Here is a 23,767-nt window from a genome sequence, read left to right as displayed (position 1 = left end):
AGACAGTTTCATTATGTTGGCCAGGCTGATCTCAAACTCCTGACTTCATGTTCCGCCCATGTCAGCCTCCCAAAGTGCTGGGATAAGTGTGAGCCACTGCACCAGGCCCTAGCAGTGTATTTTTTTAAAAAAAACATGTTGGCCGGGCGCGGTGGCTCAAGCCTGTAATCCCAGCACTTTGGGAGGCCGAGGAGGGTGGATCACGAGGTCGAGAGATCGAGACCAACCTGGTCAACATGGTGAAACCCCGTCTCTACTAAAAATACAAAAAATTAGCTGGGCATGGTGGTGCGTGCCTATAATCCCAGCTACTCAGGAGGCTGAGGCAGGAGAATTGCCTGAACCCAGGAGGCGGAGGTTGCGGTGAGCCGAGATCGCGCCATTGCACTCCAGCCTGGGTAACGAGCGAAACTCCGTCTCAAAAAAAATAAAAATAAAATAAAAATAAAAATAAAAATATGTTAAAGCCCGGGCGCGGTGGCTCACGCCTGTAATCCCAGCACTTTGGGAGGCCGAGGCGGGTGGATCACAAGGTCAAGAGATCGAGACTATCCTGGTCAACATGGTGAAACCCCGTCTCTACTAAAAATACAAAAATTAACTGGGCGTGGTGGCGCGTGCCTGTAATCCCAGCTACTCAGGAGGCTGAGGCAGGAGAAGTGCCTGAACCCAGGAGGCGGAGGTTGCGGTGAGCTGAGATCGCACCATTGCACTCCAGCCTGGGTAACAAGAGCGAAACTCCGTCTCAAAAAAAAAAAAAAAAAAAAGTTAAAACACTGTCATTTGGCTGCAAACAGTAATTTGTGGATAGGATAGCTGTGGCAAGAATAGATGGCATGTGACTTTACTCTCGTAGGTACTTTTTCTTGCTCAGAACCTTCAGTTCCTTGCCACTATGTGGCACCTCTCGCCTCATTCCACTTCCTGCAGTGGCACATGAGTGGCACACCGAGAGGTGGATGTGGGCTTCTTGCCTGTGAGGTCATTTCATGTGGTTGCAGGAAACTGTCCTGTCCTGACTGGAATGGAAACATCGTCTGTAGGGTGCCACCTCTCCTGCTCTAGTTCCACCTTCTTTCTGATTGGCACCATGCAATCAATCTCTTTGTCCTGGAATTACCTGCTGCTGCTTGTGATCAGACCTGCATTAGTAAAGTGATGTAGTCACATTCTCAGAGTGGTTGTATTGGTTTTTCCAAGATTGAATTCTTGGTCTCTTTTTCCTGTGTCCTTGCCATGAGAGTTGGTGGTGCTCCTTTCATGGTGGTACTCCTTTCTGTAGTGCCTTCCCACTTGGTGTCCCTTCCCGTGCCGAGACAGTAGATCTTTGCGCTTCTTTCTGCAAATAGCTGTACTTTCTGCTTCAGAAATTTGGATAGGTCTGTGGTCTTTGACCTTCAAGGACGAGGTGCAGCCAAGGCGATACTAAGTGTGACTTGGAACAGCGCCAGAGATCTTTGCATCCAAATGGCCTAGTGAGAACGCCGGTGGAGATGTGGGTTCCCAGATGCCATTCTAGATGCTGTTACTCAGAACATTGTCTGCTGTGGGGCTGGGGACTGAGTGGGCTTGGCACAGGCAGCAGGTGTGCACAGATAGAGCGGCTGGCTGCGTTGGGTGCAGAGGTTAGAGGTGAGGGTCTATGTGGGGAAGGGGAGGAGCATGGGTAGAACAGGCTTCAGTTGTGGTCAGCGCAGGGAGGCCTGTGAATGCCGACAGGAGAATCTGGCAATTCTCTTCCTATCAGTGGCTTGCTGGTTGAAAGCTTTTGCAGGTGTCTTGGAAGTGTGTTAGTTGAAACCTTGATCTAGGTCAGGGGTGTCCACGGGAGAATATAATCATAGGTTCTTAGCTTGTTTCTGGTTGGGTCAGTGTAGCCCCTTCCTCATCCCTCTTTTCTGCTTATCACTAGAGACAGAAACTAAAAACCATGGCTTCGCTGCCAAAAACCCAAAACAGAACAACAGGAAAGTAAGGTGGGTTGGACAAGCTTGGTCGAGGTGCTATCTTTGGAAAGCCAGCCTCTGCTCAGGCACGCTGGGCAGGATTGCAGGTGTCTTGGGAGTGAGCTGTACCTGCTGGTAGACTGCAGTCCGTGTCTCTTGGTGAACTTTCCCACCTCTTCCTGGGGCAGTTGGGATATAAGCAGCAGCTGTGTGGGGGACAGGTATTTTCTTTTTCTTTCTTTTTTTTGAGACGGAGTCTCACTCCCAGGCTGGAGTGCAGTGCCACAGTCTCTGCTCATTGCAGCCTTCACCTTGCAGGTTCAAGGATATTTCTCACTTCAGCCTCACAAGTAGCTGGGATTACAGGCACCCGCCATCATGCCCAGCTAATTTGTGTATTACTAGTAGAGACGGGATTTTACCATGTTGGCCAAGTTGGTCTTGAACTCCTGACCAGGTGATCCAACCACCTCAGTTTCCCAGATTGCTGGGATTACAGGCATGAACCACACGTGTGTGGCCATGGGATAGGTGTTAATGCCTGTGTGGCTTTAGTCATAAAGTGAAATGTGCCTCGTGGCCAGTGCCCAAGTTGCTGAGCATATACTTTGAGACCAGAGCAGGTGGGTACAGATGTCTTCTACATAGCAAAAGACTGACCAGAAGCTTGGAAAGGTAACGCTACGATAGCATCAGACAAACCTTAAGGATGTGTGGGTGAGCCATGGGCAAGTGAGCAGCAGCATTGTGTTTGGGTCACTTGGCAGGGGATGCATTTATGTATTTTTCTGAAACCTTATCTGTTGCACACCGAGTTCATGCTCCTCAGGGATTTCGGTGCAGAGCTCATTTGTTAGGTCATGGGGGCTTTCAGCATTGAGGCTGTCCACGGAGCTGCAGCTTTAATTTGCTCTGTCATAACAAGAGGTGCCTCTGGGTGGACAAATGTGGGCTTCAGGTGGGTGATGCTGGGCAGTTTTCGGAACAACAAGTTGGCTGGGGTGGAGGTGGGGGCTTAGTTTCCAGCTCAGGTGAGGCAAGGAGGCCTCAGTCCTGAGAACCTGGACCAGAATTAGAAAACTGCTGCTGAGCAAGACCCGACGGTCCCCTTCTTGCTCTGGCTCTCAGCTCACGGATGCACATGGTTCCATCTGTGCCGGGCGGGTTCTCAGGTGATCCCCCACGCTGGGCCTCAGACTCTGGAGCTCCCTGGTGTCTTGGTATCGTGACCGGCAGCAAGGACTTTCCTAGTTCTCTGTACAGTGACCTTGTCTGTGTGTGTATGTTTCTCAACCCCTTTCCCTTTTTCTTTTTCTTTTTATTAGTAGTATTTCTGTAATGAGCACATTTCTGTTGCCATAGAGAAATTTGGCTAATTTTTTTTTCTTCCTGATTTCCTTAGAAATCCTAAGTAATGCACTGAAGAGAGGAGAGATCATTGCAAAGCAGGGAGGAGGTAGGAACCACTTAGTTTGATGTTTTGTTTTTTTTAGAATAGGCTGTTATCGCTGGGGACCATAGAGCTTAGTGGTGAGAAGCACGGGCTCTGACACAGACTCCCTGGGGTGGGACCAGCTCTGCTGCTTTCTAGCTGTGTGACATTTGGCAAGTCACTGAACCTGTTTCTCATAGCGCTCATTTGTAAAATGGGAGTGTAATAGTACCTGCCTCAGGGACGCTGTGGAGAGGGAATATGTGTGAAAGAGTACTGAAGCCTGTGCTGTGCACAGGCTGACCATCCTTACTGTGAGAGTACCTCGAATTTGGGGATTTTGTTTTCCACACTATAAATTCCTAAAAGTAAATGTTTTCCTTCTACTTGGTAAGTAGAAGAAATGTAATAAATGCTTACTAAAATAGATAAATGTACTCAGTAGAAAAATAGGAAGAAAGTATTATCCAAAGCCCCACACCCAATGATGAGTGCTGGAAACACTCTGTTCTGTACCTTTCATGAATACACAGTTTTATGGATGCTTAGGACAAAATATACTTTGTGGGTTTTTTTTGGAGACAGTCTCGCTGTGTCTCCCAGGCTGGCGTATCATGGCGCAATCTCGGCTCACTGCAGCCTGGACTTCCCAGGCCTAAGCAATTCTCCCACATTAGCCTCCCAAGCAACTCTGGAGCTACGGGCACATATCACCCGGCCTGGCTAATTTTTTGTATTTTGTGTAGAGACGGAATTTTGCCATATTGCCCAGGAACTTGAACTCCTGGCCTCAAGTGACCTGCACACCTCCAGAGTTATGTGATGACTGGTATGAGCCACCACGCCCGGCCTAAATGTACTTTTTTTTTTTTTTTTTTTTTTGGAGACAGTTTCGCTGTTGTTACCCAGGCTGGAGTGCAATGGCACGATCTCGGCTCACCGCAACCTCCGCCTCCTGGGTTCAGGCATTTCTCCTGCCTCAGCCTCCCGAGTAGCTGGGATTACAAGCACGCGCCACCATGCCCAGCTAATTTTTTGTATTTTTAGTAGAGACGGGGTTTCACCATGTTGACCAGGATGGTCTCGATCTCTTGACCTTGTGATCGACCTGCCTCGGCCTCCCAAAGTGCTGGGATTACAGGCTGGAGCCACTGCACCCAGCCTAACTGTACTTTTTAGCCTGATTTTCCTTAAGGCTCTGAGTGTCTTGGCATCTTCCCTGCTGACTTCTGTATTGGGCTTGCTCTGGAGCTCCACACTGGCACCATTTTTTCCCCAGTTTTTTGCTGCAGTTGGCATTGGGAGTCGCCTCATTTCTGGTGCCTTTGGGCAAAGTGCCCATTCTCACTAGGTTCCTTCTACTGTGGGGAAGTTGGTTAGCTTCTGCGACCTCTTCCCTCTGAAAATCTTCCATTCTTTAAGTTGGGCTTTTTGCTGCTCAGTGTGCTGCTGGGCAGCTAAGGAAGCAGGCAAGGAGCAGCAGAGCCACTCGGCCATGGTCATTTAGAGAGCCAGTTAGAGAAACTGCTGAGTTTCTCTTGAATTGGTATCTTGGACTAGCTCCTTGGATCAGACACAGGCTGGCTCGTGGCTGACAGCCACCCTCAGAGCCAGGCAGCGGCATTTTGGGGAGGAACTCTGAGCTTGGCATGTGGAAAGGGGTGGCCTTACTGATGGAGCCAGACCCTTCCTGTCCAGAGTTGCCAGCACCACCAGTTGGGGGTCCTTTTCGTTCTGTTGACTGACCCCAGCTGCTGCCAGAGCTAACTCGGCAGTGCCATTGACATCTTTCCAAAGCTAGCAAGTCATTTAGTTTCCCTAACAAAAAGGTCCCCAGAAGTGGCCAGCTGTGTGCATTTGTACACAGAGGATCTCTCTTGGTGTGTGTTTTCTTGACCTCTGCAAATCTCTTCTCTGTACCCTGAAGGGCTGAGGAAATGCAGCTGGATTGGCCCCCAGCAGAGCATCCTAGGGGACAGGGTGGGAGCAGACAAGTGGGAGTGACTCTGACTTGCCTCCACGTCACTCCTTTTCATGAGTCTCGGCCCGCTGAGTCGGGGGTGTCCATGCCTCCCCCTGGAGCATTTCTCAGTGTCTGCTGATGGAGAAACCTCAGGTCTCAGCAATTGACATCCATGGCTCACAAAGCTTGTCACAGACACTAGCACCTCACAGGCACACGCAGGGGAGTTGTGTTATAGAAATCTGAGCTGTGGCATAGAGCAGAGAGAATGCTGTGAGGCCCCCATGTACCCACTACTCAGCTGTAGCTGTTGTCACATTCGAGGGGTGTCTTAATTGTAAATTATGGCGAGCCTTTACCCCTGATCTGTGCCCATGAGCTGAAGTGGCCTGGCATGTTGTACACATGCACACACAAGTTCTTGGCACTCACTGTTTTGTGTCCCTGTTTCAGGTGGAGGTGGAGGCAGCGTCCCTGGGATCGAGAGGATGGGTCCTGGCATTGACCGCCTCGGGGGTGCAGGCATGGAGCGCATGGGCGCAGGCCTTGGCCACGGCATGGATCGCGTGGGCTCTGAGATCGAGCGCATGGGCCTGGTCATGGACCGTATGGGTTCCGTGGAGCGCATGGGCTCTGGCATCGAGCGCATGGGCCCACTGGGCCTCGACCACATGGCCTCCAGCATCGAGCGCATGGGCCAGACCATGGAGCGCATCGGCTCTGGCGTGGAGCGCATGGGTGCCGGCATGGGCTTCGGCCTCGAGCGCATGGCCGCTCCCATCGACCGTGTGGGCCAGACCATTGAGCGCATGGGCTCTGGCGTGGAGCGCATGGGCCCTGCCATTGAGCGCATGGGCCTGAGCATGGAGCGCATGGTGCCCGCAGGCATGGGGGCTGGCCTGGAGCGCATGGGCCCCGTGATGGATCGCATGGCTACCGGCCTGGAGCGCATGGGCGCCAACAACCTGGAGCGGATGGGCCTGGAGCGCATGGGCGCCAACAGCCTGGAGCGCATGGGCCTGGAGCGCATGGGTGCCAACAGCCTTGAGCGCATGGGCCCTGCCATGGGCCCGGCCCTGGGCGCTGGCATCGAGCGCATGGGCCTGGCCATGGGTGGCGGTGGCGGTGCCAGCTTTGACCGCGCCATCGAGATGGAGCGTGGCAACTTTGGAGGAAGCTTCGCAGGTTCCTTTGGTGGAGCTGGAGGCCATGCTCCTGGGGTGGCCAGGAAGGCCTGCCAGATATTTGTGAGAAATGTAAGTGGCTCTTGGGTAACTTCTTGGTGGTGGTGAACACGAGGGGATGAGGGAGGCAGAGATCAGCAGGATGAAGTCAGAGGTGGTGCCCCACAGAGGGGACCATACCTCCTTGCCCCTGTCCCTAATGTTTTGTGCTAGCAGGACAAGTAAGGAATGTGAGAACGGTGGGTTCTGGAATTGCCTGGGCTTTTCCACTGTGCTAGACTATGGAGCAGACCCTGAGCTCAGAGACTCCAGTTTCCAATGGCTTAATGAGCCAGGGAAAGAAGTGGCTGTAACGGAATTAGTTTCCTCAGCTCAGCCACCCTTAGCCTCTTTTGAGTGACTGGGGGCTGTGCATCGCTGGTCCAAGCTTCCCACCCTGCTTGGTGCTCCCCCTGGCAGAGCCCCAGGGAGGAGCTGGCTGTGCCCCTTCACAGCTTTGTCCCCTGTTAGTCCCTGCTGATCCCATCAGTCTGAAGCGCAGCACTTCTTGGTGTAGTAAGAAACTTAGCTGCGAGGCATGCCTTAGGATTTGCTTTAATCACACATCAGTCTCCCTTTTCTCACCCCTCAGCTCCCATTCGATTTCACATGGAAGATGCTAAAGGACAAATTCAACGAGTGTGGTAAGTGTTGGAAACGGCTTTCTCGGTCCTTGCCTCACGCTTGTTGGTGATGCAGCCGATTCAGCAGCAAAGCCTCCCTCCCATCCCTCTCATTCAGCTCAGGACTCACGGCCTTGCCATTGTTCTGCCCACGCCAATGCTCAGGTTAGGTTGTTGAGTGTCCTGTGATGTGTCATACGTATATTTTTCACCTGTTATCATTTCATTCCTAATTACTTTTTTCCTCCTTTGTCGAGGCTTTTGAAACAAGGTAGTAGTGTCCACTTTTCACAGATGAGTCAGGCAAAGTCGTCTTTCTGAGCTCACCTGGCTTCTAGGTGGCAAATACATCCCAGACTAGGTCGGTTTCCCCTCAGCACAGCTGATTGAGGGCCTCTGAGAGAATGCCACGCCAGCAGGTGCGATGGGGAGGCGCTGTGGGCTCTGGGTGCACAGCTGCTCGTGTGAGGGTGAGGCTAAGGTCTCGTGGTTTCCTGGCATGTCAGACAACCCTTCTGGAAGGCTCTCTCTCTGAAAGCAAGTTGTCTTCCTTCCCTGCCCTCCAGGGTAACCCCTCATCCCTCAGGCACCAACTCTGTTCTCTTTAGCCAGAGGGTCCTGAACCAGGGCTGAGCAGTTGCTTCCACACTGTCCTCCCACTTCCTGTTCAGCAGCTGCTCCGATTTCACCACCATTGCTGCTTCTCCATGGTTTTTGGGGCAAGCCATTGAGTCATGACTGCTTCTTTCCCCACTCCTGAGTTTCCACATTGTAGCTAGATATTCTGAAAAGGCCAGTGGGATCACAGCCCCCCACTTTTGCAATGCCTGGAGGGACCCTTAGCCTTCAAGAGAAAGTCTAGCCTCTCAAACCCTTGAAGACTGGTCCCTTGCTCCTCTATCTCCCTCCCGTCCCAGAACCTGAGCAGCAAGTGCTACAAGCACCCTCCAGTGCTGTGTGCAAACCCCTATTGGCAAGTTGTCTTTCTGGTGAATTTGTGTAAGCTCTCAGAACTTGCCTCTGAGGACCCCTCCCTGCCCTGGGCCCTCTCCTAGGCTGAGTTGCTTCCTGCCTCTGGCTTTGTGGCCCTAGCACCTTTAGCCTCTAGTGCTCTGATCCTGTAGGCCTGGCCTGTTTCCACAGTGTTGACCTATCTCTGGATGCTGAATAGGTGTTGAAATGAATATATGTAATGTGCTGGCTTACACTTGGACAGTACAGATGTGTCCATTGGATTGTGGATTTTTTTTTTTTTTTTTGACATGGAGTTTCGCTCTTGTTACCCAGGCTGGAGTGCAATGGCGCGATCTCGGCTCACCACAGCCTCCGCCTCCTGGGTTCAGGCAATTCTCCTGCCTCAGCCTCCTGAGTAGCTGGGATTACAGGCACACACCACCATGCCCAGCTAATTTTTTGTATTTTTAGTAGAGACGGGGTTTCACCATGTTGACCAGGATGGTCTCGATCTCTTGACCTTGTGATCCACCCGCCTCGGCCTCCCAAAGTGTTGGGATTACAGGCTTGAGCCACCGTGCCCGGCTAATTTTTTGTTTTAGTAGAGACGGGGTTTCACCTTGTTGACCATGATGGTCTCAATCATTGATCTCGTGATCCACCTGCCTCGACCTCCGAAAGTGCTGGGATTACAGGCTTGAGCCACCGCGCCCGGCCTGTGGACAGCTTTGTAACCAGAGGCAGTGGCATATCAAAAATGAAGCCTCTAAAATATATATATAGCCAGCCTTCTGCCTCTAAAGCTGACTTTACATGGTACCTTCTTTTTTGAACTTTTAGGAAGGCTTTTCCTGGGGCAGGGGCAAGCTCCGTTAGCAGGAGAACGGCAGTGTGGGCCTGGGGCCTCTCCTTTTTGATTCTGTCCAGCAGAATCCATCAGGTGATGGGGACTGAGTAGAGCCTAGACAGGCTGAGCTTTGGGTTTGCCTGACATGTTTCTTCTTCCCTCCCTGTGCAGGCCACGTGCTATATGCCGACATTAAGATGGAGAACGGGAAGTCCAAGGGGTGTGGTGTGGTTAAGTTCGAGTCACCAGAGGTGGCTGAGAGAGCCTGCCGGATGATGAATGGCATGAAGCTCAGTGGCCGAGAAATTGACGTTCGAATCGATAGAAATGCTTAAGCAGTTGCCTTTTTTAAACATCGATACCAGACCTCTGAATTTGTATTTTTTCTTGTTAACCATTTTAATTTGTTGGCTGGATGTATAAAGATGTTTAAAAAATTCAGTTGCTTTTTGGGGTAATTTGAATTACTTTTTTAATGACTGGGGTTCCATTTGACTGTTTGCATTGAGATTGCAATGTGCGCAATTTTTTTTGTAGTTGTGGCATCTTGTTGACATCGAATATGACTTTGATAATAAATACTGGTTCCTGAAAGCAGCCTGCTTGTGTGTGGTATGTGGGCAACCACCTGAAATGTGGGGAGCCAGAGCCACTTTGGGCTTCCAGTCTGAGGAGCAGGGATCTCCAGGAACCTCATCCCACTCTTGGCTTCTCTGAGGGCCCAGAGGTGAGTGCCTGCCCCTCAGAAAGGGAGACTCTTCCTCTTCCCTGGAAACTGCCTTCCTGTGGGCTATTATCCTTGGGCTGATAATAGGGCATTTGCTGTTCAGAGCTTCACAAGGCTGGGCACGGTAGCTCATGCCTGTCATCCCAGCACTTTGGGAGGCTGAGGTGGGCGGATCACCTGATGTCAGGAGTTTTGAGATCAGCCTGGCCAACATGGTAAAACCCCATCTCTACTAAAAATGCAAATATTAGCCAGGTGTGTGTGTGTGGTGGGGAGGGGAGTGTACCTGTAATCCCAGCTACTCGAGGCTGAGGCTGAGGCAGGAGCATCGCTTGTACCCAGGAGGCGTAGGTTGCAGTGAGCCAAGATCGCGCCATTGCATTCCAGCCTAAGTGGTAGAGAGAGACGTCATCCAAAAAGCCTCCCAAGCCATCTAGTCTCCCTTTTGTGAGGTCAGCTCCCTGTGGCACAGACCATGCTTGAGTCAGGTTCCGTTTCAGTGTTTTTCCTGCTGAAACTGAACGTGTGCCAGCTTCCATGCATGTTCAATCCTGCCAGAGGCTCAAGTCAAATCCATACCTGGGCTCTGTCAGAATTGGATATAGCCCACCCCAGACCCTCATAAAGTGCCCTCAGGATCCACTCAGGCCAAGCACACGTGCAGCAGGTGAGGTGGCCTGGCTGCTGCTGCTGTGGAAGGGCCCGTCTTGCCTGATGCCCTTCTGACCCTGGCTGGCAGCATGCGGGGTTCCAATCACCGGGAGCCACCCTTGTTTGCCAGCTTCTTGCCATCCTTTGCTCTTTCCTCACCTTTATCCCTGAGGGGTAAGAGCATGGCAGGGTGACCCCAGACACCCCCTTTTGTGTTTGGTGAGGGGGTTCCTGTGCTTTCACTCCACTGTGGCCAATTGGGAGGGAAATAAAAGACAAGAAGCAAGGACTGCTTTAAACCGGGGCTTTATGGGGCTGGGCACAGCACAGGCAGCTCTGTGACTCTTCTGCGCCAGGATCCAGAGCTCCTGGGTGAATGACACAGCTGGCCAGCTGTCCTGGCTCCACGCCTACAGGCCTTACCGTCCCAGTGGGAGTGGTAGGTTTTCCAGGGGGTCTGCTGAGGAAGCGTGACTGCCATTGACCCTTCTACCCAGAAGCCCAATAGTGAGCAGCCCCCAGAGGAATCACCAGGGTCCCTCCAACCCACCCAGAGTGTCTACATACCCAAGAAGTCGACATCATCATACACCTCCGTCTCCCTGGCAGAGCACAGTTAAGTCAGCAAGGCGGCACCATGCCTTATTTCCTGCACCCCGCACCCCCCCACACACACAGTCAGGGCCAGTACTCACAGGGGCAGGAGCGCCGTTCTAGGCACGTAGCCATCTGTGGAGAGAGCAGGCAGGGTAGGTTCTCAGGCCCAGGGTGGCGGGGTGGCCTCCTGGGGCTGCGGGTCCAGGTACACTCACACTTGCCCTTGGGATCCCGGCACAGCATCTCGTCCTTGCTCGTGAACTGGATCACCTCCAGGATCTCCCCGCGCCGGATCCCAAGGTGCTTGCCACCTCCGCGACGCGTCTTGGCATTGGGGTCGATCATCATCTTCGTGTGAACCACAATCTCCCCTTCAAACTGGGGCGTAAAATGTTAAGAGCCTCTGCTGGTGCTGCTGCCCTTAGGCCTCTGTCTTCTGAGTGTGGGATTTGTGGGGCCCTGGTCCCAGTCCTGCCTGGACTTCATCTTAGCTCTGAGGCTCACCTTGAACTTCTTACGGAACTCCCTCTCAGCCTTCTCCGCCTTCCTCATCTGCTTCAGCAACTTTGGGTCCATGGGTGGCAACTGCTGTGGCTGGGGATCCTTCTCCTTTCTGATAACCCCCACCAAGGAATTGGGGTGCTTGTGAGCAAGGTGTGCTCTCAGGGTTCTTGGAGCTTGCCCCCCATCCCCCCCTCTGCCCATGGCACCTGAGCACTGGGTCTTGTGGCGGCCTCCTGGCAGCTTGCTGAACCGAGGGCACTTCATCTGGGGATAGTCAGGACTCCAAGTCAAGGCAGGGCCCGCCAACTCAGCCTCCACCCTGGTAGCTGTTTTCTGTTGGTTTGTTTTTTGTTGGTGGTGGTGGTGTTTATTTTGTGACAGTCTCCTGTTGCCCAGGCAGGAGTACAGTGGCGTAATCTCAGCTCATCGCAACCTCCGCCTCCTGGGTTCAAGCGATTCTCCTGCCTCAACCTCCTGAGTAGCTGGGATTACAGGTGCATGCCACCACACCCAGCTAATTTTTGTATTTTTAGTAGAGATGGGATTTGACCAGGTTGGCCAGGCTGCTTTTGAACTCCTGATCTGAAGTGATCCACCTGCCTTGGCCTCCCAAAGTGCTGGGATTACAGGCGTGAGCCACTGTGCCCGGCCGCAATATTTTACTGTCAACTATCATTGCCCTACTGTGTAACAGAATACCCAATTTCTTCCTCCTAAGTTTAACTTTGTACTCATGGGCCAACCTCTCCTCATCCTCCCTTCTGCCTTATGCTTTCACCCAAATCTCATTACAGTTGAACCCCAGAACCCACCGGGCACAGTGGCTCACACCTGTAATCCCAGCACTTTAGGAGGCCGAGGCAGGTGGATTATGAGGTCAGGAGTTTGAGAAGCCTGGCCAACATGGTGAAAACCCATCTCTGCTAAAAATACAAAAAAGTTAGCCAGGTGTGGTGGTGCGTTCCTGTAACTACAGCTACTTGGGAAGCTGAGAGAGGAGACTCGCTTGAAGCTGGGAGGCATAGGTTACGGTGAGTCAAGATCATGCTACTGCACTCCAGCCTGGGCAACAAGAACAAAACTCCATCTCAAAAAAAAAAAAAAAAAAAAAAAAAAAAAAGAGGCTGAGCATGGTAACTCAAGCCTGTAATCCCAGCACTTTGGGAGGCCAAAGGAGGGCAGATCACCTGAGGTCAGGAGTTCGTGACCAGCCTAGCCAAGGTGGAGAAACCCCTTCTCTACTAAAAATACAAAAATTAGCCAGGCATAGTGGTGCATGCCTGTAATCCCAGCTATTTGGAAGGCTGAGAGAAGAGAATTGCTTCAACCTACAAGGCAGTGAACCAAAATCATGCCACTGCACTGCAGCCTGGTAACAGAGCCAGACTCTATTTCCAAAAAAATAATAATAATTAGCCGGTCGTGGTGGCATGCACCTGTAATCCCGGCTACTCCGGAGGCTGAGGCAGAAAAATCACTTGAACCCAGGAGGCGGAAGTTGTAGTGAGCCAAGATCATGCCACTGCACTCCAGCCTGGCCACAGAGCAAGACTGTCTCACAAAACAAAACAAAACGAAATCAGGTAAGGTGATGGGTACCTGTAATCCCAGCTACTCAGGAGACTGAGACGAAACTTGCTTAAACCTGAGAGGCAAAGGTTATGGTGAGCTGAGATCACGCCACTGCACTCCAGCCTAGGCAACAGAGCCAGACTGTCTCAAAAAAAAAAAAAAAAAGATGCTGCTGGGGTAGGTGTCCTGGACTGGTGACTGATGATGAGACACTGGAACGAGGGGCCTCCCATGGTGCCAGCCTCCCTGTGCTACTCCCTGGCAAATGACCAGGCCCTCAAATCAGAGCCCTGCTGGCCAAGAGATTAGCTTCAGGCGGGAGCCCCGGACACCCTGTGAGTGAAAGATCCAGAACCCAGTGTCTCGGTGGGTCCTTTCTGAATGGCTCAAAATGTCCCTCCAAGCAGCCCCAGGGACCAGCCCCTGGATTGTGCCCGCCATATACCAGGCCTGGCCATCCACAGTCTCACCCGGAACACGCAGCCCCTCCAGCTGCTTCCACCTCTCAGAGGCTTCCCCAGCCATGAGCAGTCTCCACCAGGAGCAAACCTGACCTCAGCACTCCAGGGCCCTGCAAACCCAGCACATGAGAGCACTTCTTTGCACTGCCATCTAGGCAGCCCCCCATTCATCTGCAGCTGACCCTAAGGAGGGCTTTGCCTGCCTTCCCTGCATGGCCTGCTCAGATCCTAGGAAAGGCTGGGCCCTCCCTACCTGCAGGGGAGCCTTCCAGGAAAGCTGCCACTGCCCCAGGCAGACAGTGGGAGAGGGGAGCCCAGAGATTCGGCCCCAGGAGACCTAAGCTACCTTTGAGATGCTGCACCTGCAGTGAGAAGTCCATGCCACCTCTGAGAAGCAGGAGATCCCAGGAAGTGGGACATTGCAGTGGAATCTTTTTTTTATTTTCCTTTTTTCTTGAGACAAGGTCTTGTTCTGTTGCCCATGTTGGAGTACAGAGGGGCAATCTCAGCTCACTGCAGTCTCCATTACCAGGGTTCAAGCGATCCTCCCACCTCAGCCTCCCCAGCAGCTGGGACTACAGGCGTGCAACACCACACCCGGCTTTTTTTTTTTTTTTTTGAGATGGAGTCTCACTCTATCACCCAGGCTGCAGTGCAATGGCGCAATCTTGACTCACTGCAACCTCCACCTCCAGGGTTCAAGTGATTCTCCTGCCTCAGCCTCCTGAGTGGCTGAGATTACAGGCATGCACCACCACACCAGGCTAATTTTCCTATTTTTAGTAGAGATGGGGTTTCACCACGTTGGCCAGGCTGGTCTTGAACTCCCAACGTCAAATGATCTGCCTGCCTCGGCCTCCCAAAGTGCTGAGATTACAGGTGTGAGCCACAGCGCCTGCCCCCCCCCCTTTTTTTTTATATCACAATATCGAACGACTGGCAAGGAAAGGGAAGAATGTCGTTTGGTGACAAAAACAGGGCCAGGGGTGGGGATTGTATGACGTTTGGGGAGAAGGAGCTGGTCCTAGCTCAGAAGGGGTGGGGCATTCCAGCAGGGTTGCTGGGAGTGGCCGGAGGCAGGTTGTCACTACCCCAGGCTCTCAGCAGCCCCAGTCCTGGCCATCTACATCCCCAATGGTGGCCCCCAGACATAAGCCACAGAGCCTCCCTGGAGCGGAAACAGGAGGGGCCCTGCCAGGAAGCTGTGTGCTCACAGGGAGGTGTTGCAAGCAGCTCCGGGAGAGAGCCCAGGAGAAGCAGAAAGGGCCCAAGGCAGGTTCTGTCCCGGGCCCTCTGAGGCTGGCAAGGAGAACAGGAGCACCTTATAGGCTTGAGCTCAGGATCCTGCTGAAAGCCCTGCTGCAGATCGAGCTCGCGGACCGGCTGTGCGAACTGGGGCTAACCCCTTCCCAGAGCTTCAACCTTGCGTATCTATTTTTTTTTTTAAATTGAGACAGTGCAGTGGCTCATACCTGTAATCCCAGCACTTTGGGAGGCCGAGCTGGGTGGATCACCCGAGGTCGGGAGTTCAAGAGCATCCCAGCCAACATGGTAAAAACTCGTCTCTATTGGCCGGGCGCGGTGGCTCAAGCCTGTAATCCCAGCACTTTGGGAGGCCAAGGCGGGTGGATCACGAGGTCAAGAGATCGAGACCATCCTGGTCAACATGGTGAAACCCCATCTCTACTAAAAATACTAAAAATTAGCTGGGCATGGTGGCGTGTGCCTGTAATCCCAGCTACTCAGGAGGCTGAGGCAGGAGAACTGCCTGAACCCAGGAGGCGGAGGTTGTGGTGAGCCGAGATCGCGCCATTGCATTCCAGCCTGGGTAACAAGAGCGAAACTCTGTCTCAAAAAAAAAAACAAAAAAAAAACAAAACAAAACTCGTCTCTATTAAAAACACAAAATTGGCCGGGCGCGGTGGCTCAAGCCTGTAATCCCAGCACTTTGGGAGGCCGAAGCGGGTGGATCACGAGGTCAAGAGATCGAGACCGTCCTGATCACCATGGTGAAACCCCGTGTCTACTAAAAATACAAAAAATTAGCTGGGCAGGGTGGCGCGTGCCTGTAATCCTAGCTACTCATGAGGCGGAGGTTGCGGTGAGCCGAGATCGCACCATTGCACTCCAGCCTGGGTAACAAGAGCGAAACTCCGTCTCAAAAAATAAATAAAGATAAAACCACAAAATTAGCTCGGCATGGTGGCACTCGCCTGTAATCTCAGCTACTCTGGAGGCTGAGGCTGGAGAATCGCTTGAACCTGGGAGGTGGAGGTTCCACTGAGCTGAGATTGTGCCATTGCACTCCAGCCTAGGCAACAAGAGAGAAACTCGGTCTGAAAAAGAAAAAATGGGGGTGCCATTGCCTTGCTGCCTTGTGGGGGATGGGGAGTGGAGGATACAGATTTGGAACATGCAGGCAAGGTGCTTGCCTGGAAGCTGCTTGTGTTTTCATGAAGGCGTTAACCCTGGAGCTGGGCAGGAGAGGCAGGCCTCTACTAAAAATACAAAAATTGGTGGCTCACGCCTGTAATCCCAGCACTTTGGGAGGCCGAGGCAGGTGGATCATGAGGTTAAGAGATCAAGACCATCCTGGTCAACATGGTGAAACCCCGTCTCTACTAAAAATACAAAAAATTAGCTGGGCATGGTGGCACGTGCCTGTAGTCCCAGCCACTCAGGAGGCTGAGGCAGGAGAATTGCCTGAACCCAGGAGGTGGAGGTTGCGGTGAGCTGAGATCACGCCATTGCACTCCAGCCTGGGTAACAAGAGTGAAACTCCATCTCAAAAAAAATAAAAAAATAAAAAAAATAAAAATAAAAATAAAAAAATTAGCCCTGGGCAGTCTCCCTCCCCTGCCACTGCCACATCTGCCTCTAGGTCACACCTCCATCCTGCGTTTCAGGTCCCAGTTCTGCCTAGATATCCCCTCAGCTACCTCGAACACAACGGGTCTAAATGAATGAGGCCAGGAACCTCATGTTGAATGTCAGGCAGCTCTCAAGCTGAGCTGGAGACTAGAGGCTTTTGAGGAAGATCACCAAAGAACTCAGGCTGTGGCTGCCTTTTAAGCTTTTTGGGAGGCAGAGGCAGGTGGATCTTGAGGTCAGAAATTTGAGACCAGCCTGGCCAACATAGTGAAACCCCATCTCTACTAAAAACACAAAAATTAGCTGAGTATGGCAGTGCTTCCCTATAATCCCAGATATTCTGGAGGCTGAGGTGGGAGAATTGCTTGAACATGGGAGGTGGAGGTTGCAATGAGCCAAGATTGTGCCACTGCACTCCAGTCTGGGAGACAGAACGAGACTCTGTCTCATATAAATGAATAAAATACCTAAATAAATGAATGGATGGATGAATGTGGGTGGATTGTTGGATGAATGGATAGATGGATAAACTGATAGATCAATGAATGGATGGATGGATAGATGGAATAATGGAACCTGGCATCTTGTCATCAACCCAGGAGTGACTCTGTCATGCCTCAGGGTGCTAGGCTTGAAACGTTCCTGCTTTATGTACTGCCAAGTCCTTTTTTTTTTTGAGACAGGGTGTCTGCTGCTCAGGCTGGAGTATAGTGGTGCAGTCACAGCTCACTGCAGCCTTGACCTCCTGGACTCAAGCAATCCTCTTGTCTCAGCTTCCCAAATTACTGGGACTACAGGTGCTTGTCACCACACCTTGCTGATTTTTACATTTTTTTTTTATAGAGATGGGGTCTCACTGATGACAGGCATGAGTCACCGCGTCATGCCTGCTGCTTGCTTTTGATTACCAGATTTGCCCACTGCTCCCACACCTCCTGCTGCCAGCCTGGGCCACATCTCTGCCAACAACAGCCTTCTCACTAGCCTTTGGCCTCTGGGACCAAGGGGTGGCCCCTGATATAGTTCCAGCAGGAGCCAGTAGGTCCTAAAACGTTACTCTTACACCAGGAGCATGGCAGAAAATGCCTTTGCTCCAAATGTTTTGCACTTACCTGGAAGGGCCACCGACAAACCTCTGCCCTTGGGGCTGGGGCTGGAGTCATCTCTGGGCTCCACGTCATCATACAGCTCATAGATCTCATCTGGGTCCCTGCGGGGATACGTGAGATGAGGGTTGTTTTTTTTTTTTTTTTTTTTTCTTTTGAGATGGAGTCTTGCTCTGTCGCCCAGGCTGGAGTGCAGTGGTGTGATCTTGGCTCACTGCAACCGCCACCTCCCGGGATCAAGCGATTCTCCTGCCTCAGCCTCCCAAGTAGCTAGGATTACAGGCCTGCACCACCATGCCTGGCTCTTTTTTTTTTTTTTTTTTTTTTGAGACGGAGTTTCGCTCTTGTTACCCAGGCTGGAGTGCAATGGCACGATCTCGGCTCACCGCAACCTCCGCCTCCTGGGCTCAGGCAATTCTCCTGCCTCAGCCTCCTGAGTAGATGTGCCACCATGCCCAGCTAATTTTTTTTTTTTTTTTTTAGTAGAGACGAGGTTTCACCATATTGACCAGGATGGTCTCGATCTCTTGACTTCGTGATCCACCCGCCTCAGCCTCCCAAAGTACTGGGATTACAGGCTTGAGCCACCACGCCAGGCTCATTTTTGTATTTTTAATAGACATGAGGTTTCACCACATTGACCAGGCTGTCATGAAACTCCTGACCTCTCAGGTGATCCGCCTGCCTCAGCCTCCCCAAGTGCTGGGATTACAGTTGTGAGCCACTGCACCCGGCTGAGATGAGGCCTCTGAACCCCATGATCCACACCCCTCCCCGCTTCCTCCCTACACTCACTGTGGGGTGTCTTCAGGCTCTCGGGCCTGGAAGTGGAGCCCAGCAGCTGAGCGGGTCCTCCGTAGATCTGTGGGTTAGAGAGTACAGCAGGGAGGCTGGCACTGCCCGGGACCTCAGCCCCACTCCTGCCTGTGCCGCCCCCCTCACCCACCTGTGGAGGCTGCAGAGGGTCTTCGAAAGCTCTGTATATCCATGGGTCCTGGGGGCAGTGGGGGCTTGGCAGGAGGGGGTCCCAGGCTGCTGGCAGGGGGCAGAGACCTCCGCCGGGGTGGATGGCTGGGTCTGAGGCCTGGCCTGGCCCTGCCACTGTGGACAAGGCCTCCTGGCCTCCAGTGGGGTGTCCCAGCCACTCCAAACCCAGGGCTGAGCGGGTACCGGGAGCTGGAGCCCGCCACGGCCGCTGGCAGTGAGCTCTCAGAAGCAGAGCTGGGGAGTACAGGCTTTCGAGGGCGATCACCGAAGAACTCAGGCTGCGGCTGTCTCTTGAGCAGAGCACTGGGCTCAGGCTGTGAGAACTTGCGGGGTGGCCCCTGGCACTCAGGGCGCTGTAACTTCCTGGGGAGTGAGTTGAACTCGGGCTCTGAGGATGTCCTGGGGGGGCCACCCAGCTCAGGCTGTAGGGGTTTCTTGGAGAGTGCTTTGAATTCGGGCTGCCGCAGCCTCTTGGGAAACACGCTGACTTCAGGCTCTGAGGATGTCCTGGGAAGGTCCCCAAGCTTAGGCTGCGGGGGCTTCTGGGGGAGGCCACTCAGCTGAGGCTGGGATGGCTTTTTGGGAAAGACACTGAAGTTGGGCTTTGGCTCACTGGACTCAGGCTTCCAGAGGGGCGTCTGAGTGGCCTCATTGAACTCAGACAGGGACTTCTTAGGGAAGCCACTGACCTGAGGCTGAGGGGGCTTTCTGGGGTACACACCGAACTCAGATTGTGGGGGCTTCTTGGGAAGGGTGCTGAAGTTGGGTTTTGGGGAGTTGGGGAGGGAGTCACTAGACTCATGCTTGCAGGGGGCTGTCTGAGGGACCTCACTGAACTCAGCCTGCGGCAGGGACTTCTTAGGGAGGCCACCAACCTGAGGCTGTGGGGGCTTTCTGGGGTGCATATTGAACTCAGGCTGCAGAGGCTTCTTGGGAATGGTACTAAACTCAGGCTGCGAGGGCTTCGGGGTAGCCTCGCAGGCCTCGGGCTGCCAGCACTTCCTGGGGAATGTGCTGGATTTGGAATCGGAGGGGGGTCTGGAAGTGTGGCTGAGCTCAGGCCGCAGGGGTTTCTGGGCAGGCGTACTGGGCTCCAGCATCGGGGCCTTCAAAGGGGCCTCACCAACCTCAGGCTGCAGGGGTTTCTGGGTGGGCGTACCGGGCTCCAGCATCGGGGCCTTCAAAGGGGCCTCACTGGCCTCAAGCTGTAGGGGCTTCCTTGCAAACGGAGTGGCCTCCAGCTGTGGGAACTTCCTAGAGAGTTCAGTCAACTCAAGTTTGGATGGCTTCTTGGGGAGATCAGGGACCTCAGGCTGCAGGGGCTTCTTGGGGAGATCAGGGACCTCAGGCTGCAGGGGCTTCCTGGGGTGCTCATTTAGCTCAGGCTGGGGTAACTTCTTGAGTTTACTGAATTCAGGCTTTGGGGTTTTTTTGGACAGGCTGCTGGGTTCCGGCTGAGATGCCCGGAACTTTGCTTGGATGCTCCGGAAGTCCTGATGTGTCTCCTAGGGGATGCACAGCCAGTCAAGCAGGGGCTCAAACACACGGAAGGCACATGGAGGGATGGACCTGGGGACCCTCAGGCACGACCCACACCACCACCCCTGTACCCATGCCCCATCAGCAGCCCCCTTGGCTTTTTTTTTTTTAAGACAGAGTCTCACTCTGTCACCCAGGCCAGAGTGCAGTGGCATGATCTCGGCTCACTGCAACTTCTGCCTCCCAGGTTCAAGCAATTCTCCTGCCTCAGCCTCCTGAGTATCAGGGACTACAGATATGCACCACCATGCCCAGCTAATTTTTGTATTTTTAGTAGAGACGGGGTTTCACCTTGTTAGCCAGGATGGTCTTCATCTCCTGACCTCATGATCTGCCCACCTCAGCCTCCCAAAGTGCTGGGATTACAGGTATGAGCCACCGTGCCCAGCCCTCGGCTCTTTCTGAGGAGCCCCCATGATTCTGGAACCCATACTCTCCCTACTTCTCTATTTAGTGCTGATTCCACACCTAACCTCCTCTAGCAAGACTGGAACTTCTGACATCCCTCCTGCAGCCTTCAATCCTACAGCCCTCCCCAATGGGTGGCAGACCCCCCAGCAACCTTTACCCCCCCCTTTTTAACTTTATTAAATTCTGAACAGACATCAACCATGATACCTGCTCCCCTCTTTTTTTTTTTTTGAGACGGAGTCTCACTCTGTCACCAGGCTGTAGTGCAGCTGCATGATCTCAGCTTACTACAACCTCCACCTCCTGGGTTCAAGCCATTCTCCTGCCTCAGCCTCCTCAGGAGCTGGGATTACAGGTGCACGACACCACACCCGGCTGATTTTTTTGTTTTTTGTTTTTTTTTAAATTTAGTAGAGACGAGGTTTCACCATCTTAGCCAGGATGGTCTCAATACCCTGACGTCATGATCCGCCTGCCTCAGCCTCTCAAAGTGCTTGGATCACAGGCGTGAGCCACTGCGCCCAGCCAACCCCCGCGTTCTTTCACTCCTGCCACTGCGTGTCTCCAGTCTTGTTCCATCGCCCAGGCTGGAGTGTAGTCGTACAATCATAGCTCACTGCAGCCTGCAATTCCTGGGCTCCAATGATCCTCCCACCTCAGCCTCCCAAGTAGCTGGGATTACAGGCTTGAGCCACTGAGCCTGGGCCCCCAGTCCCTTCTGTGCCTATTTTGTAACACATCCGGAATCCAACCACTTCTCGCTGCCTTCACCACCGTCACCCCAGGAGGAAGTGGGAGGCACTGTCTGCCTTCCCCTAAGCAACTGCCTGGATTATTCTAACAAGCCCCTTCCTAACCCACTGCCTATCTCCCGTCCCTGCTCAGCTCCCCTACAGCAGCTGGAGGAAGAAGCCTGTTGAGCACCGAGTCTGTGTGTCAAAACCTGGCAGTGCTTCCTCATGTCCCCACGGTTCAAGCTAAACGCTTCGTAAAGGCCTGCAACCCAGCCTCCCTACACAGCTGCCACCGCTCTTGTACTTGTTTTCTGAGATGGAGTCGCTGCCACCCAGGCTGGAGTACAATGGTGCTATCTCGGCTCACTGCAATCTCAGCCTCCCAGGTTCAAGGGATTCTCATGCCTCAGTCTCCTGAGTAGCTGGGACTACAGGAAGCCACCACTACACCTGGCTAATGTTTGTATTTTTACGAGAGTCAGGGTTTCACTGTGTTGGCCACACTTGCCTCGAACTCCTGGCCCCAAGGGATCCACCCACCTCAGCCTCCCAAAGTGCTGGGATTACCAGCATGAGCCACCACACCCACCCTAGACCACCCTATTTTATTGAGATGGAGTCTCACTCTGTTGGAGTCTCACTCCAACTCAGGTTGGAGTGCAGTGGCACAATCTCAGCTTATTGAAACCTGCACTTCCTGGGTTCAAGCGATTCTCCTGCCTCAGCCTCCTGAGTAGCTGGGATTACAAGCATCTGCCATGACACTCACATAATTTTTTTTGTATTTTTAGTGGAGACAGGCTTTCACCATGTTGGCCAGGCTGGTCTTGAATTCTGACCTCAGGTGATCCACCCACCTTGACCTCCCAAAGTGCTGGGATTACAGGTGCGAGATACTGCAGCCGGCCTAGACCACACCACCCTATCTTAAGTGGATCACCCCATCCCCTACTCCCCTGCATCCAACCTGCACGATTTTCCCCTTCATTCCCACCCCTATGTGTCACACCATTTTACATCATTTTTAATGTGTCTTGATTCTTTTTTTTTGGTCTCTCTACACTGCAACTTCCCCCAATTCCCCAGCCGCTGCAAGGCAGAGACTTGGCTCATTCATCGCTATCTTCCCAGGGCCTGGCACGTAGGTGCTCAGTAAATATTTGCTGACTGCCACGTACTCAGCCTGGCTGTCAGAAATACAGAGACGTCTGGAGACAGGTGTGGCCATGTGGTCTCTCTCACACCATCTCTGACACATGGGCTGCTGGTCAGGGGTGCTCATAATTGACAGTTCTGAGAGGACCGGTGTGGATACTGTCGGCACACCCAGCTGCCCTCCCAGCTGGCCCCCCAACCACAGTTCACAGGCACAGGCAGATTCACAAGCAGGCCAGGCCTCCTGGGACCTACAAATGCCCCCTTCACCTGCGGTCAAGGAGACTGGGGGAGGGAAAGGGCAGAAACATGTGGCTTCTGCCTCCCTCATGTGCCTCCCTTTCTCTATCCAGAGGACCAAGGACCAGGAGTGCTCCTTGGAAATGCAGCGAGTCCCACCTGGGGCCTGAAGGGCCCCTGTCAAACTCTTCCTTCCCCACTTGAAGGAAGTGCTCCAGGGTGACCACAGGGCTAGATAAGTCAGGGTTAGCAGGTCACGACTTGGGTGACTGGCCCAGGGGAGGGCCATGACCCACTTTGTCACCCCACAGGAAAGCGCTGCTCTCGCCCCAGCTGGCCATTCACTCATTGCTGCTCATGCTGACCTGGGGAGACAGGAGTCATCCCCTGGGCAATCCCACCTGTCCCCATTGCAGTCCCAATCTGAGCCTGGGCCCCCAGGAGCCTGCACTGTCCTGGGGTGTGCCCTGCAGCTTCCTACTTCGGGACCTTTTTGCTGACCCTTTCCGTTTCCCAGATGTCTTTCGAAGCACCCCCCGCCCTGGGCCCCTCCACGGGTGAAGCCTGTCCTCCCGGGAACACCTGCTGTGCCCCTTGCTTTCCCGCCAGTGAGGCACGGGCCTCTCCCCCAACTCACCATGGCTGCAGGAAGGTGATGGGCCACAGGTTGAGTGGGACCTGAGCTGGGGCTGCTGTCTTCAGGAAGTGACAGTGGCTTCTGCTCCACGGCCAGCACATAGGGTGGGGGCCGCTGGGGGTGGGGCGGGGGAGGACAGAGGAAGAAGGCAAGGAGGTGGGGAGGCTCCGGGCTGTCCCCAAATCCTGCTGCCACTTTTTTTTTTGTTTTTTTTGAGACCGAGTCTCACTCTGCCGCCCAGGCTGGAGTGCCGTGGTGCCATTTTGGCTCCCTGAAACCTCTGCCTCCTGGGTTCAAGCAATTTACAGAGCCCAGCTTGGCCCTAGAGCTCCCCCAACCCGGCGGTGCTAAAGGAATTAAGGAGACACCCTGATAAAACAGCAAAGTGGGGCTGCGGGGGGCGGGAGACCGAAGGGCAACAGCCTTCCGAGCTGACAACCTTCTAGGCCGAGGGCCTTGAGCAGACGCTGACCCACGTAGTGCGTCTCTCTGAACAGGTGATAATTATTAACAAACAGGTGTTCTGTGTTTTCTCATAGAACCAAGATAACCTAGGCAGGCAGCTGGTGCCTGCTTACCACTGATCA

General features: G+C 53.3%; 2 protein-coding genes across 7 annotated transcripts in view; one reads left to right on the top strand and one right to left on the bottom strand.

Annotated features, from left to right (window-relative positions):
* The window catches only part of HNRNPM (heterogeneous nuclear ribonucleoprotein M), a 50,822-nt gene extending 41,237 nt beyond the window's left edge, over positions 1-9,585 (top strand). For 5 of the 6 annotated variants that reach the window (XM_010349592.3, XM_003938903.4, XM_074384685.1 and 2 more), the window contains 4 exons: positions 3,349-3,402; positions 5,795-6,597; positions 7,157-7,208; positions 9,160-9,585. In XM_010349592.3, coding sequence (XP_010347894.2) covers positions 3,349-3,402; positions 5,795-6,597; positions 7,157-7,208; positions 9,160-9,323 — 1,073 coding nt within the window. In that variant the 3' untranslated portion in view covers positions 9,324-9,585. The remainder of the gene's footprint in view (positions 1-3,348; positions 3,403-5,794; positions 6,598-7,156; positions 7,209-9,159) is intronic. The other variant, XM_074384684.1, reaches the window with a different exon arrangement.
* A 1,125-nt stretch (positions 9,586-10,710) lies between these two features.
* PRAM1 (PML-RARA regulated adaptor molecule 1) lies at positions 10,711-23,254 on the bottom strand. Its single transcript, XM_039465723.2, has 10 exons — positions 23,181-23,254; positions 18,424-19,969; positions 18,273-18,339; positions 17,484-17,581; positions 11,674-11,731; positions 11,468-11,576; positions 11,179-11,341; positions 11,062-11,095; positions 10,934-10,968; positions 10,711-10,823 (listed from the first exon to the last, which is right to left on the bottom strand). Exons 1-10 carry the CDS (start codon positions 23,181-23,183, stop codon positions 10,786-10,788), a joined length of 2,151 nt encoding a protein of 716 aa, XP_039321657.2. The 5' UTR covers positions 23,184-23,254; the 3' UTR covers positions 10,711-10,785.
* Positions 23,255-23,767: the final 513 nt, after the last annotated feature.

This window comes from Saimiri boliviensis, chromosome 14, assembly GCF_048565385.1.
Source record: "Saimiri boliviensis isolate mSaiBol1 chromosome 14, mSaiBol1.pri, whole genome shotgun sequence".
Taxonomy (NCBI): domain Eukaryota; kingdom Metazoa; phylum Chordata; class Mammalia; order Primates; family Cebidae; genus Saimiri; species Saimiri boliviensis.
Note: the sequence above shows the minus strand (reverse complement) of the source record. Positions and strands in the feature narration are given on the sequence as shown.

What these genes read in the sequence shown, in the direction of transcription:
- PRAM1 (XM_039465723.2), bottom strand. An exon ending in GAGCCTGAAGACACCCCACA is followed by an intron (nt 17,582 to 18,272) that starts GTGAGTGTAGGG and finishes GTATCCCCGCAG; the next exon opens with GGACCCAGATGAGATCTATG. An exon ending in AGTTCCGTAAGAAGTTCAAG is followed by an intron (nt 11,342 to 11,467) that starts GTGAGCCTCAGA and finishes TTTACGCCCCAG; the next exon opens with TTTGAAGGGGAGATTGTGGT.